The sequence below is a fragment of the Aplysia californica genome, unplaced genomic scaffold (genome assembly GCF_000002075.1).
Source record: "Aplysia californica isolate F4 #8 unplaced genomic scaffold, AplCal3.0 scaffold00705, whole genome shotgun sequence".
Taxonomy (NCBI): Eukaryota; Metazoa; Mollusca; class Gastropoda; order Aplysiida; family Aplysiidae; genus Aplysia; species Aplysia californica.
Window position 1 is genome coordinate 348,274 of NW_004797975.1, and position 15,191 is coordinate 363,464.

General features: G+C 38.3%; 1 protein-coding gene across 1 annotated transcript in view; it reads left to right on the top strand.

Moving 5' to 3' along the window:
* Window positions 1-14,257, top strand: part of LOC101845036 (macoilin-1) — a 40,776-nt gene extending 26,519 nt beyond the window's left edge. Inside the window, exons 3-12 of the mRNA XM_005108642.2 lie at window positions 1,030-1,156; window positions 1,900-2,029; window positions 3,677-3,743; window positions 4,404-4,500; window positions 6,603-7,116; window positions 9,796-9,954; window positions 11,383-11,565; window positions 12,351-12,471; window positions 12,997-13,171; window positions 13,675-14,257. Coding sequence (XP_005108699.1) covers window positions 1,030-1,156; window positions 1,900-2,029; window positions 3,677-3,743; window positions 4,404-4,500; window positions 6,603-7,116; window positions 9,796-9,954; window positions 11,383-11,565; window positions 12,351-12,471; window positions 12,997-13,171; window positions 13,675-13,934 — 1,833 coding nt within the window. The 3' untranslated portion in view covers window positions 13,935-14,257. The remainder of the gene's footprint in view (window positions 1-1,029; window positions 1,157-1,899; window positions 2,030-3,676; window positions 3,744-4,403; window positions 4,501-6,602; window positions 7,117-9,795; window positions 9,955-11,382; window positions 11,566-12,350; window positions 12,472-12,996; window positions 13,172-13,674) is intronic.
* Window positions 14,258-15,191: the final 934 nt, after the last annotated feature.

A 15,191-nucleotide genomic window follows, 5' to 3' on the forward strand; every position in this document is an offset into this window, starting at 1 on the left:
CACTTTGTGGCCATTGTCAAGTTGTTGGTATTCTTCTTACTCTAAGACTTGACCTTCTGTGATTCATATTTTTATAATGGAAATAGATAATGGTGGATCTTTTGTTGTTTGTTTTCCGTCGGGAAAGACAAAAATATTTCCTGTGTATCTTTCAAGCAGTAGCATAGTCATTCTTGGTCTGGGGCATTTAGGGTGAAGGATTATCACAAGTGCAGAAAGTTATACATTAGAGTTCCCGTAAGACTTGTATAGATAAGACTGTTTGTTTTTGTGTACTCATGTCTGTTTTCAGTAATGACCTGTTTTTCAGACCTGTTTCTTTGTCCGAGATAGTGGTTGTTGATATTGTTATGTAACTGAACTATTTTTAGAATGAAGACAAAGACTGTTGATTGTGGTAATTTTTTTGCTTTTACTTTCTCTTAGTTACCTGTCTAAAAAAAAAGAAGATTATTGCAGTTGTATGTAAACAGCCTCCATCCATTGATATGTGTGACAAGCTCAGATGATGTTAATTGCATCATGTCTGTTGTTTGTTTCAGTAAGGTTTTACGGTGCTTGCAACTGCAAATGTAAGGTCATATGACTGCCAAGGGGTGGATGTCGACAGAGAAGTCCAAACTGGGAATCAGGCTTACTCTGCTCACCTCTCTAGCCTCAACAGCACAAAATCTGCTTCGAACTATCAAGGAACCCGGGAAATACCAGTTCACAAGAGAGTGACACACATACACAAAAGAAGTAGAGGAAAAATGACGATAGTAAGGATGAGGAAAGAAAAAGCAGTTTCCCCTATGTTGCTCCAGCACAGTATGAGCATGACATTGATAAATCAGCCCATTTTTAAAAATTTACAATTGTACTATGCATAAGAACATGCCCCCCTTCAGTCAGTAGCACTGCCCTGGTGGGAGGATTGCATCATGTCTAAAAGATATTTTGTTGTATGGAATGTGTACTTTTGTCTGCCATTTCTATTTTGTTGTTGATGAAGATTTGATAAATATATATATATTTTTTGGTCCCCAGGCTTTCTCTGTGTTCTTTGTGTGCATCGCGATTACATCAGATGTCATTTGCTACCTCTTCATACCCGTGCAATGGCTTTTCTTTGCGGCCAGCACATATGTTTGGGTTCAGTATGTCTGGCATACAGGTATGTGAGAGTTATTTTTTGCATCAAATTGAGGCGAAGATTGTGGGTACTGGTATAGGACAAGTCACTTTTTATGTGTTTCATTGTTTATCTGAGATAAGAAGGGACAAATCTGTGCGTTAACCTGAGTGTCCGAAGACTGTTCTAGATTCAGCATTCAGGAATTTGAGAGGCTTATCACATGCACTACACGAAAACTAGTCCTACTTAATGTTATTTTGTTTGTTGTTACGTAATCTGATGTTCCTACATTGGGTGTCCCAGACTCGGTTTGGAAAATGTTGGCAAGCATGATATATACGGTCTTTTGTGAAAGGAAAAAAGAGTGAATATAAAATTCCTCTTTTATTACTTTTTCACCCATGATTTTATGAATATATTGAAATTTTGGTGAAAAAAAAAAGAATTGACGGTTGCATAAACTACACTCATTTCTTATAATGATATGGTGATAATCTTTGTCATATTTTGTGAACTTAAAGCCCAGGTGATATTGTTAAGGTTTGAGCTGCTTCTGGGGATGGGAATCAACTGTTGTCTGCACAAAATTATTCTAGCAGTTTTTATTAAAAAAGATGATGCTTTAGTTTCCATTTACTGAATTGGCCTTATGGTTGCCATGGAGATTGTATCATCTTGAATTTCAGATTTTTGAAAAAAATAAAGATTATCTAATTCTGCGATATTTTTATTGTGATTATCATAATATGGATCTAATGGATAATACATATATTTGTTTTCAGAGAGAGGCATCTGTCTTCCGACTGTTTCACTGTGGTTGCTGTTTGTTTACATTGAAGCTTCGATACGGCTGAGGGAATTGAAAAGTTTACCTTTCAATTTAGACCTCTGTAGACCTTTTGCCTGTCACTGGTGAGTGGTGCGCTGTGCTGTCTCTGCTGTCCCCTGAATCAGACACATCGCTACCTTAGAGTTTCAAAGTTCTACCCGACATTTTTGGCCGTTTTTCAGTTACAAAGACCATGAAGTCAGAAACCAAATGTGAGGCATCGTGGTGAAATCAGACTCTCATCAAAATAGCAAATTTGCAGAAACAGGCAATTTCCCTCCAGTTTTGCAATTTTAGTCAAATTTTTGTTTTTTTGTTCAACCCTATTATTTGTCCAAATAAAAACACATTTCCATGTGAATTATATTAAAAAACGTTGATGAAAAGCTCAAACTGTAATTTTTCAGTTTTCAAGGATTCTTCTGCTATTGAAGTTACCAAACTTTGGCGGCCATTTTCTCGCTATTTTTACTGCTGATACCCAAGTGAACTTACCTCTTTCAATCACAAATATCTTCACTTCTGTTCAAGATAGATGGGTATTTTTTTTCATCAAAAGCCAGATAAATGAACAAGCTTTAAGATGATACCAATAACTCCACATGCACAAAAGTTGACGAGCGCATGATTCCACCGCGTCGTGACACAAATGTCCTATCTGCTCTATCAAAATCGTATGATTATTTTGAGTCATTATCAAAATATTCAAAGAATCGCATTCGAAAAAGCATGACATTTTGTGAAATTCAAGACATGTTATGTCAAATTTCCCAAAACTAGGTACTGAGCAGACAGAACTTTGTAATTCTAAGGTTGCGACATGCTTGCTTACACAATACATCTGAGCCTGCTCTAATGGCCACCCGCCCAAGACAAATCAGTTTCACAATCAGTTCCCACAGACCCCATTGCATTTTTTCTATATTATTGACACTTCCTAATACGTCCCATCATTCTTAGACAACCACTTTTCTCCTCGATAATGGGTGGCAGTCTTGGACAATTTCGATTGTAGCTTAACACTATCCACCCACGCAGTGCGAAGAGCGTGCAACATTTATCCCCACGGATCAGGATACAGATGCGGTACATGCTATATCACACCGCCGCTGATTGGCATCCTGTGGGGATAAGGTGCGGCTTCTTATCATCGCTGATTGGTGTTTTGTGAGGGCAAAGTGTTAACAAAATGTGTTATGAAAAAGTTCACAGGAAAGCGAACTTGTGAGACCATAGTAGATTATCCATGAAAACCCACCCCATTGACTAATGGAATTGTCTTCTTGAGATAGTTACCATCTATATGTTTTTCTACACACACGCATCTCAAAATGTGGACTCTCAAAATGTGTTATGCACACACTCCGACTTGCTAGTAAGAAGAACAAAGACATTTGTGCAGGACAAAAATACATCCAAAAAATACTATTCTTAAATTTGATATGCATAGAGTGAGGATATTAAGTTTTTGCGTACAATTTGTGGTTCTTGAATTATTCTAGAAGCTAATTTACTTTTTAATGTTCTTTGGAGGGGGGGGGGGGTTGTTTTATTTTGTTTTTCCATTGAGTAAGTGTGAAGTTTGAATTTTCATTAAATTTTAGAAAGGTCAGCATTTGATGCAGGCCAATGAAGACTTTCTAAATGATTGGGTCTATTCTCAAAATAATTTTGTGCTCATTGGATGCATTGACATTTATCTGTTGGTTTTTTTTCCCCTTTTTTTTCAGCATTGGCTACCCAGTTGTAACATTAGGGTTTGGTTTCAAAAGCTATGTTTCATACAAGATGAAATTAGTAAGTACTATGTTAAAATTTATGTTTGTGATCATGTTTTAAAGTTATACTTTTTTTCATTAAAGCGATTAGTTATAGATTGTGGTGATTCAGGTAATCATTTAAGCTGAAACAACTGCTTTTTAACTGCTTGAACAGTAATTTATCTGGCCCTGAAGTCTTGGGCTTATCAGTGATTATGTAGAGAGCTCATGAACTCTTGATTATAATGATAATAATAAATGACATTTATATAGCGCTCAACCCCGATTAAAGTACACAGGCTCTGAGCGCTTTACAATATAATACAATAGTAACCTAAAACGTTGTGTTTTGACCAAAGGGTTGATTGTTTAAACTGGTGGTGGGCTTCACTCATTAGGTATTGAATTTGTACACCATTCGTTGTAACTCAAATCCCAGCAATAGAGTCCTGAAAGAGAAACAAGTTCAATATGAATGGGACCGTTCATTCTTTTCTTCATGTTTTATGGTGGACGTTGTCTGTAGTGTTTGTGTGGAATCAGGAACCTTACGTTGATTTTTTTTGTTTTATGAAGTGTTGCTCTTGATTTTTTACTTGTTTTTTTTTCCCCCTGAGTACAATGTTTGTGGTAATTGATTTTGAACCATATTATTTTTCTGATTGGTTTTAACGGCTTTGTTGTATTTTGTCTGCAGCGGCGGCAAAAGGTCATACAAAAAGAAAATGATTTTTATCTTCAAATATTACAACAAGCACTCCCTGCTGAAGTTCAGTATGCTGATAAACCCAAAGGTAAGATTTCATTATCGTATTTCTAAATTTTCTATTGGGTCTCTGGGCCTTCTTTTGACTTGTGAAGAATTTCTTTTGCTGATAACTGTGTTTTTTTTTTTTCACGATGTAGCTGTGTTTGGAGTTGTGGGAGGTTGATGATTTTGCGGAAAAAATGGGCGCTGAATACCCCATAAATCTCTATGATTTCTTTGTTTTGAAATGTTATTGGGTTTCCATGTATTAAGTGTGCTTGTAGGTTTTTGATGGAGCAGAAAAACTCATGTGCGTGGTTGGGGGGTGCTCTGGTGTGGTTTGCTTCTTCTTTCCTATCAAACATCTATCATCCTTATCTCCCTTTCTTCTTTTTTATGTTTGTTACTCTCTTGTAACACCTCTAATCTTCTGGCGCTCATATGACGTTATGCAGTTGCGAGCGCTGTAGAACCTCTACTTAAACTAAAAACTAAAAGAGAACTCATGTAGAAGTGGGATTAGAATTGGATTACTTTTTCTTTTGTCTACGTTCGTTGCCTGATTGTTTGTTTGTTGTTTGTTTTGTTTTTTTTGTCAGCTAACCTCATCATCATTTCAATTTCCTCGTGCTAGTTGTTGCTAGGTGCTCTTGTGTTTGTCACTCTGCTTCTTTTTGATTTGTGTTCTTGTTGTCCCAATCTGTTCCTGGTGAAATGTGGCTTTAGTTGTGTTTAATTGTTTACTACAAGTAAGAATGAAAAACCTTTTTCATGGGTGGTTGGCGGGTGCTCTGGTGTGGTTTGCTCCTTCTTTCCTATCAAACATCTACCGTTCTTATCTCCCCCCCCCCCCTCCTTTTTTTATGTTCGTTTCTCTCTAATAATGCCTCTTATCTTTTGCACTTATACGACCTTGTTGTGTTGTATGTGCCATAAAACTCTTACCAAAAAAATCCCCAACGTTTTTCGACAAGATGTTGCAGCCCACATGGTCTCCAGAGTGCAGTTTTATTTCTGCGGAGGGACTTCCTTCCTCCTCATGCTCGACTCTCACCCTCATCCTTACTGTCTTCAACCGCACCCTCCCCTCGTCTTCATCTTTGACTGCTCTTCTCTTGTTCCTGTCTTACACTGCCCTTACGTCTGTACTTTGTACTCTAAAATGTGTTGATATGGCACAAATCATTCCATCAGTTTCTCTCTTTATGTTGTTTTTGTTTGTGTACATGAATGGAGGGGGGGGGTGTGCTTGGGAAAAAAGTATGGAAAAGGGATTAATTCCCAGTTCTCAAAATTGGGATGACTACAATACTTTCAAACCAATTTAATTGGTCAGTCTAGTCGTTGACTCTTCTTTCACAGTGGCAGTTTCTGCTGAGGTCAGCACAAATTTCATTGCGATAACCCCAGTTGATTTGAAAATATAATTGTAGCTTAATGCTACTTAAGTCCCTTTGGCGTGATGTCGTGGGGGCATTGAAATAGCTGATGTTGAAGGTCTCATGCTGCTGATCAGTTAGGAAACATCTAAGGTTTTTTTTAAATTTGGGAATATATTGATGAAATGGATACAAATAATGTGTCTCAGTTGCTTATCTTTTTTCAACAGAGCCAAAAACTTTTTTTTTCCTTAGATTTTTTTTTTTTTTCAGGTTATACTTTTTAATCGTGTAGTAACTATTTACTTGTGTAGCACAGGCTTACAAGTGTCGAGTCAAAGTGCACCCTGTTGTCCTCTTTCACATGTCTTCTGAGTGGGTGATTGGCGGGTGCTCTGGTGTAGTTTGCTCCTTCTTTTCTATCAAACGTCTGTCGTCCTGATCTCTCCTCCTTCTGTTTTATGTTTGCTACTCTCTTGTAACGCTTCTAATCTTCAGCACTTATATGACCTTATTGTGCTGCAAGTGCTGTAAAACTGTTACTTAAACTAAAACATGTCTTCTGCTGCAAATATACCATCTCGAGATACTGCTGCCCAGCACTTTGCATCCCTGCTCTAGATATTTTGTCGTGTTTTTGTCACTGAAAATTACTTATTTTTGTTCAAAAATTGTCGAGTGTAGTGAGAGGAAGATAGAATTCACGTTTTTGTAGGAATTTATTGTTTATTGCATGAAATAATTTGTCCACGTTGTTCCTTCTCCACAGCTTTACCATCAAAATCAGAAGAGGAAGTAATCTCAAATGGTGTTTCTGGTTCATCAAGCAAAAAAGTTTCTTCGTCTTCAAAATTGGACGACGAAAAAGACTCCTCTTCTTCAGTTAACTCAAAAACAAAAATCAATGACGATGATGAAATAGAATATATAGAGAAAAGTTTGCCTCGGAAAGCGTCCAATGTGAATCAGTTTGACGAAAGTGCAGACAACTTCGCCAATGAACAGCAGGCAGGGAAGGCGTTCAAGTCGGGGAACAGCAGTGTGGCGGCAGCTGTTGCTGTCGCGGCTGCGTCGTCGATCCCACTGCCCTCCACCAAACCAAGCAGCAAACAGCTGAACAGCAGTAAGGACACTAGTTCCAGTAACGCGTCGTCAAATTCGTCATCGGCCCATCAATCGTCGTCCAGTTCCTCTTCTAAAAAGGGCAAAAACATGTACAGAGAGCTCCAGCCTTCACCCTCACCTGTGTCATACACAAACAACAAAGATGAAGTCATACAGAGGTACGTGCTCCCCTACAGCCTAGCTGATCTACTCTATAGATATGGACTCGTTTCAGATCAGTCAGATTTTTACAAAAGTGTGTGTGGTACCAAGAGTTTGGTTTTGCTTTGTGATAATTGTGTGGTGTCAAGAGTTTGGTTTTACTTTGTTTTCATTGTTTTTGGTACCAGGAGTTTGGTTTGTGGGTGGTTGGCGGGTGCTCTGGTGTGGTTTGCTTTTTCTTTACTATCAAATAACTGTCGTCCTTATCTCTCCTCTTCCTTTTTTCTGTTCGTTACTCTCTTGTAACCCCTCTAATCTTCGGCACTTTTATGACCTTATTGTGTTGCAAGTGCTGTAAAACACTTACTAAAACTAAACCCTCCTTCTTTTTTCTGTTCGTTACTCTCTTGTAACACCTCTAATCTTCGGCACTTATATGAACTTGTGTTGCAAGTGCCGTAAAACACTTACTTAAACTAACTAGAGTTTGGTTGTACTTTGTGATTGTTGTGTGGTACCAAGAGTTTGGTTATGTCTTGTGATCATTGTGTGGTGTCAAGAGTTTGGTTATGTTTTATGATCATTGTGTGGTGTCAAGAGTTTGGTTTTGTTTTATGATCATTGTGTGGTGTCAAGAGTTTGGCTTTGTTTTGTGATCATTGTGTGGTGTCAAGAGTTTTGTTTTGTGATCATTGTGTGGTGTCAAGAGTTTGGTTTTATTTTGTGATCATTGTGTGGTGTCAAGAGTTTGGTTTTGTTTTGTGATCATTGTGTGGTGTCAAGAGTTTGGTTTTGTTTTATGATCATTGTGTGGTGTCAAAAGTTTGGCTTTGTTTTGTGATCATTGTGTGGTGTCAAGAGTTTTGTTTTGTGATCATTGTGTGGTGTCAAGAGTTTGGTTTTATTTTGTGATCATTGTGTGGTGTCAAGAGTTTGGTTTTGTTTTGTGATCATTGTGTGGTGTCAAGAGTTTTGTTTTGTTTTGTGATCATTGTGTGGTGTCAAGAGTTTTGTTTTGTTTTGTGATCATTGTGTGGTGTCAAGAGTTTGGCTTTGTTTTGTGATCATTGTGTGGTACCAAGAGTTTGGTTTTGTTTGATGATCGTTATGTGGTGTTAGGAGTTTGGTATTACTTTGTGATTGCACTGTGTTTTATAATGAGCATGTTCTGGATGCCCCCCAGGGCAGTGCTACTAACTGAATTTGTTTTTAGGCCATTTCCAGAGGAGGGATATTAACATGTTCTTATACACAGTAGAATTGTAAATGGGCTGATTCATCAATGTCATGCTCATATTGTGCCGGAACAGTGTAGGGGAACTCACTGCTGCTTTTTCTTTCCTCATCCTTACTATCGTCATTTATCCTCTTTGTCACTGTCTTGTGAACTGCTCTTTCTGGGGTGCCTTGATAGTTGAAGCAGACTTACTGCTGTTGAGGCAAGATAGGTGAGCAGAGTATGCCTGATTCCCTGTTTGGACTTCTCTGTTGACATCCACCCCTTGGTGCTCATATGACCTTATGCAGTTGCGAGCGCCGTAAAACCTTACTAAAACTAATGTTCTGGATGTTTCGGGTCTTGGCAGTACCAAAGATCCTGTGCATTTGTAATGGCTTTTAAGAAGGTGAGCAGAACTTGTTCATGGAAGAACGCAAGAATTACAAAGTGTAGACTTTGAATTACATCAGTGTGTGACTATTTATGCGATGTCCACTATTGATGAAGGAGGTTTTTGACTGTTTGTCTCAAGGAAGTGTGGAAAGAAGGTAAAGTGGGTGGGTGGTTAGCGGGTGTTCTGGTATGGTTTGCTTCTTCTTTCTTTTCAAACATCTCTCATCTTTATCTCCTCTCCTTCTTTTTTATGTTTGTTACTCTCTTGTAACACCTCTAATCTTCGGCATTATATAACCTTATTGTGTTGCAAGTGCCGTAAAACTCTTACTAAAATTTAAAAACTAACCGGTAAAGAAGGTATCATCCAAGTTGGTAGATGAGTACCTTTGTCCAGGCCTGAAAAAGTAGCTGTATCTGTCGTTCAAAGATCTTTGGTACTCTACTTGAACTCTTTCTGTCAGTGTGGGTGGTTGGCGGGTGCTCTGGTGTGGTTTGCTCCTTCTTTCCTATAAAAAATATATCGTCTCTGTCTCCCCTCCTTCTTTTTTTGTTTGTTTCTCTCTTGTGTGCCCTGGTCAGTTCTCTATTCTTTCTCACCCTCCAACCTTCCAATCCCATTTTTTGACATGTGGGTGGTTGGCGAATGCTCTGGTGTGGTTTGTTCCTTCCTTCTTGTCAAACATCTTCCTTCCTGTCAAACATCTATTGTCCTAATCTGTGGGTGGGTAGGGGGTGCTCTGGTGTGGTTTTCTCCTTCTTTCCTATAGAAAACTATCGTCCTTATCTCCCCTTCTTCATTTTTATGTTTGTTACTCTCTTGTAACACCTTTTATCTTCTGGCGCTCATATGACTTTATGAAGTTGCAAGTGCCGTAAAACACTTAAACTAAAACATTGTCCTTATCTCTCCTTCTTTTTTGTGTTTGTTAATCTCTTATTGTAACACCTCTAATCATCTGCTTTTATCTGACTTCATTGTGTTGCAAGTGCTGTAAAACTTTACCTAAACAGAAAGAAACATTTTTTAAATGTATGCATAAAACCATGTACTGATGGCTTCTGTTGTGACTCACTTGTGCAGGTTAGAATCAGATGTAAAAAAGTTAAAAGCCGATCTCCAGGCAAGTCGCAACTGTGAGCATGAGCTCAAGTCTCAGATCAGCAGCTCATCGACAGAAGAGAAGGTCTTGCGTTCAGAGTTGTATCAACTTCAACAGGACAATGAAAATTTACAAAACAAGTGAGTGTCTTCGAGTACTTTGAGTTCCTGTTTCATGTTTTTGAAAATGCTTTTTATTATTAAGTCTTGTGATAGTTTGAGTTGTGGGGGGGGGGGGGGGGGGTTCTTTTTTTGTTTTCTTCATGATAAATTATTGAAATCTAACTTATTTGAGTCGTTTGTGGTTTCTAAGGTAAGTGTTATTTCTGCTCCGAAAGGATGTAATAGTAATTTCAGGTATGATTCATTACTGATGGTCCCTGCTTTTCTAAATATTTGTGCCATTCCTTCGAAAATGAAACTTCCATGACACGCGTTATATGGGTGTGATGGCCTTCTGAAAATAATTCAAGGTGGTGATGGAGCCATCCCTAATCTTTTTTTTTTCTTGTTAGAGGAAGACAACCTTCCTCTACATTTTAACCAGCAACATACTTTTTTAAATTACTCAATAGGTATCCACAGACACTTTGATGGTATGTATTCAGAATTATTGTCAGTATGGTGACCGTGACACATGGAACTTTGAATGGCCTTCTGGTGGACCGTGACTAGATTTAGACTTTTTGTAACTGTTGAGAGTGCAGCTACTGAAAGCTGTAATCTGTTTGAAGGTTCACCTCCTGTCGGAGAAAGTGGATGGGGAGGTAGAGATTTGTTCTGTCATACAGCGGGAATGCTCAACAGTTGTAGATTGATATGTCTCGTAAAAAGGTAAGGTGTTGATTGCTCAAGCAAGAAAAATTAAACATGCTGTTGTGGGTGGTTGGCAGGTGCTCTGGTGTGGTTTGCTTCTTCTTTCCTATCAAACATCTATCGTCCTTATCTCCCCTTCTTCCTTTCTATGTTTGTTACTCTCTTGTAACACCCCTAATCTTCTGGCGCTCTTATGACCTTATGCAGTTGCGAGCGCCGAAAAACCTCTACTAAAAAAGACCCCAAAAACATGCTGTTTCCAATATGATGCGATAGTAAAGGGTCTGAAAGTCCTTGGCCGATACAGTTACCAGTCCACTGGGCTCACTTACACAGGTTAGAATCAGAAGGAAAAAAGTTAACAGCCCATCTTCAGGCAAGTTGCGACTGTGAACATGAGCTGAAATCTGGGATCAGTAGCTAATCAACAGAAGAGAAGGAGCAAGTGAGACAGTAAACTGATATATGTGTCTTTCTTTGAATTAAGTGTATGCGGAGGCCTGTTCTTGATGCAGCCGTGGTGCATTGAAAAGTACTTGATGCCTAGTGGTTTTTCTTTTAGTGTTATAACTTATGTCTAAATTATGATGACAGTCGTCTGAACAATATAGTAAATATGAGGATAATGAGGAGACTCATTTTATGAGCTGTGTACGGCAATTTTTTGTTGTTTTTAGTTAACAAAGGTCAGCTTCTGTTTGGGGGTAAGCCTCTCTGTGTGAAGTCTAAAATCTTTTGTGTTTTCTTTTTCAGATTATATAACTTAGTCACATCTCGGCAGCAGGATAAGCAAACGATAGCTTCCATAGAGAAGAAGCTAGCAGAGGAGAGGAAGACTAGAACTGCCTTGGAACAGCAATTGGTGAACGAGAAGAAAAGTAAGACAGCTGAAGCAGCTGCAGCAGCTCGGGCTGTTGCCATGGCAGCAGCTACAAGGTGAGGACAATTTATATAAAAAAAAAAAAAATCAATAAAACAACTCTTTTCCGACTAAAAGATCTCTGCTTGGTTTCCTTACCAAAATTAACTGTGTTGGGTCACACTGCATACCGGTAAGCAACTGCTTAGACTAGCACTGGTGATGTGTTGCAAACATAAAAGCAGCAAACATTACAACACTCTAGTTACATGCGCTATCGGGTCAGTATAAGGCAATGCAGGGTGTTTGCTGGCACATTTTTGGTTCAACTTCGTTGATTGAGGGAATAATGGGTTAGGGTTGATTAGTGTTAGACTGGAGAAAGTTAATGATTTGTGTAAGAAGAAAAAGATCCGCCTTGGCTTTTCCTAGTTACTGTAGAATTTTGTGAATAATGAGGGTTGGTCATATGTGTCACGACGCAGTAAAATCAGGTCCTCGTCAATTTTAGGGCTCAGGGAGGTATTGGTATCATCTTAAACTTAAAGGTTTTTCATTTGGCTTGCTTTCAATAAAAAAATAAATATTCATTTATCTTGAATAGAAGTCGAGATATATGCGATGGAAGGAGGTGGGGTCGCCTGGCTTCAGAGGTAAAATTAGCGAGACAATGGTCGCCAAAGTTTGGTGACTTCCATAGCTTAAGAGTCCTAGTGTGGCTGCCTCTTGTGTCTGAGAGGAGCAGAACTGTTTTGTGGGTTCTGCCTTCATGATAGGATTTGGTTTCTTTGGGTTGTATTTTGTGAATGGTTGTGGCACTTCGTTTGAGTTTCATTAAGGATCGTGGTGATTTATCCTTCAGGGGTGAATGCACCGACACATGTAAAGCGAGGCGAAGGGACTTCGACAATGAAATGAAACAGCTGCGAAGGGAGAACAAGCTTCGGGAAGACCAGTACAGACAACTAGAAAGAGAGGTACAGGTAAGCAAATATAGATTGGTGACAAACTAAAAAAATAAATTACCTCTTCTTTCATTTGCATATATGCCTTTAGTTAAGATGACCATGTCTGTGGAATTCGCTTACGTGACGTTTCCCCCCCCCTCCATTCTTTTCAAAGAAATAAAAACATAGCCAATAAAACATGATAGTTCACTAAGGAATTTTAGAAAAGGATTTAATGTTGTTAGTGTATTGTAAAAGGAATGCTATGGGACTATTCTGTAATGTTTGCACAACTGACCTCAGTTTAATTTGATGAGGAAATTACGCTATGAAAGGACTCTGGCACCTCAGATTTTCTTTATCAGCTTTATCTAAGCCATCAGTAAAAGTGTTTCATAGTAGATCATAGGTGTTCAATTTAATGTTCCCCTTTGGTTTGAAAAAAAAATTCTTTTAAAAGTAAATTCCACAGTTTTTGTGTCTAGGTTTGACGAATGATGTTTTGTTCAGTGATAGCTCTGTCAGATTTTAAGTTAGTTTTTTTTTATACATCATTTTCAGGCTCTTCGACAGTACAAGGACACCCAGAAAGAGACAGAAGTGCTGATGAAAGCACTGTCGACCATGCAGGATAAGAATGCTGAGCTTGAAAATAACTTGTGCGCTGAGACACGGTTCAAGCAAGATCTTTTCTCTGCTTTGGGCAAAGAGAGGAACGAGATCAAGATTTTACAAAGTAAATTTTTTGCTTTGTCTTGTTTTGAACACTGTTCCCATCAAATTACAACTCCTGATAGCTGTCATTGATGATTGAATACTATCGCTAATGGACTGCATTTGCAATTTGTTAAGATTAATTCTCTATGACAGCCTTGGAGACTGTAACCACGTATACTTGAAATATTTCACACAGCTCAACCTTATTTGAAATTTTGTGTGCTAGAATGTATCTTGGAGAGGCACCTTTGTCGGTTGCAAAATAAGAATGGGCAAAGTACATTCTGTTAACAGTTTAAAGGTTTTTATTTTGATAGAGTAGAAATTATTTTCTGTAACAGAAGAAGGCTTCTATTAGGGGCTTTTGGGTGTTGGTTTAAGTTATAAGGAAGCTGCTTCTTTTTTTGTTTTTCTTAAAACAAAATGATCTGATTGAGAAATTCTTCCGTTGTATTTATCTTTATCATGCTTTTTTGCTTCTGGTTATGTTAGTCTAACCTGATTTTTTTTTTGTCTGTGCAGATACTGTGGCTGAGAAGGACAATGAAATTTTGGAACTCAAGTCTAAAATCGCGGAGGTGATGGCTCTGATTCCCAGCCCAGCGGTCACCAGCTATCAGCACCACTCAAATGAAAGGAACTCCTCGCCCCTCTTTTCCTCCGGGTTTAGCCCCGCTCAGGACTTGGGCTCCTCCATGCCCGTATTCAATGGACCTGACTTGGCTTCATCCTCCGAGTTGAACCCAAATGCTTCAGACTACACCCCAAAATCAGCCATCTAAGAAGCGAAGGACAGCACAGTTTTTGGCTCCGGTTGATTCAGTTGGCGGAGAGTTCTTTAATAGACACTTGTTTTAATTTTTTTTCCAAATTCTTTTTGAAACTTCAATTGTGTCTTTACTTGTTATTTGGTCTGCTGTTTACTATGAGTCTGTATGTATTAACTCTCTTGTTAGGTGATAATTTTTTAAAAAGACAACCGTGGAGATGTTGAATTTTGGGGTATATGTATGTGCTCTTTCAACTCTAAGACACAGTTAACGTCTTGTCTTTTCACAACCACGTTTATCACGGGTATTGGGACTGTGGAAGTTGTAAAGGGTTGTTTGGTTGTTATCTTTGTTATACCAGAGCGAGTTCCCTAGGGGTAGTCTTTTTGCTCTTTCACATTAGGAAAACACAGAAGTAAACTAGAATGTGATTTTGATCTGAGTACAATTTGATCAATTTTAGTTTTAAGATTCAGCTTTACTTGACGATAAAAGAATTGAAAGACTTTCATGTTTTGATACACCTAATGTTTCATTGTGATAGTTTTCTTTGTATGAGACTTCATTTTCACAGAAATAAATCTCCACCTTCACTAAGGAATGGGTGATATTCCCAGGAGTAGGGTTTTAAAATTTTTGAAAAACTTAAGTATCTAAAGGCTCAATCATTATCACACTGTCCAGGAATATGTTTTCAAGTGTTTTTTTCTAGATTGGGTGCAGTTGCTTTGAGTAATGGGTCAAGAGAACTAATGTTCAGAAACAATTTCAACAGGGTTAAAAGTATATTTTATTTTTCAGGCAGTTCTCTTGTCTTTTTACCTGATCAGATTTCTCAAGGACCAGTAATGAACGACCGTTTTTAAAATATCCTAGTTGGCAAGTCAAGAAATGTGAAATGTAGCCATGTAATTGTACAAAGAAACTTGACCTGAAGACATGCTCGACAGACGTAAATTCTCTAGACAATTAACCTGACCAAATTTGCTACAAGTGTTACATATCTCCTGAAAGGAAAACTGATTTCTGTCACTCTACTAGTCAAATTTATCACGTGCGTAGATAATTCATCTTTCATGTTTCTTTAGTATTGTTTCCACCACACCAGCAGGTATTATGGAGATTTTTTGACGCGTAGTCCACCACACTAGGACACTCAATTCTATTTGCATTACGAGAAAGATGAAGATGTTGTATACAGTTATGAACCGACGAAGGGACACAAAGGGGCACGCAAATTTTGTGTCACGTCTGGCTCGTGGCGTCATT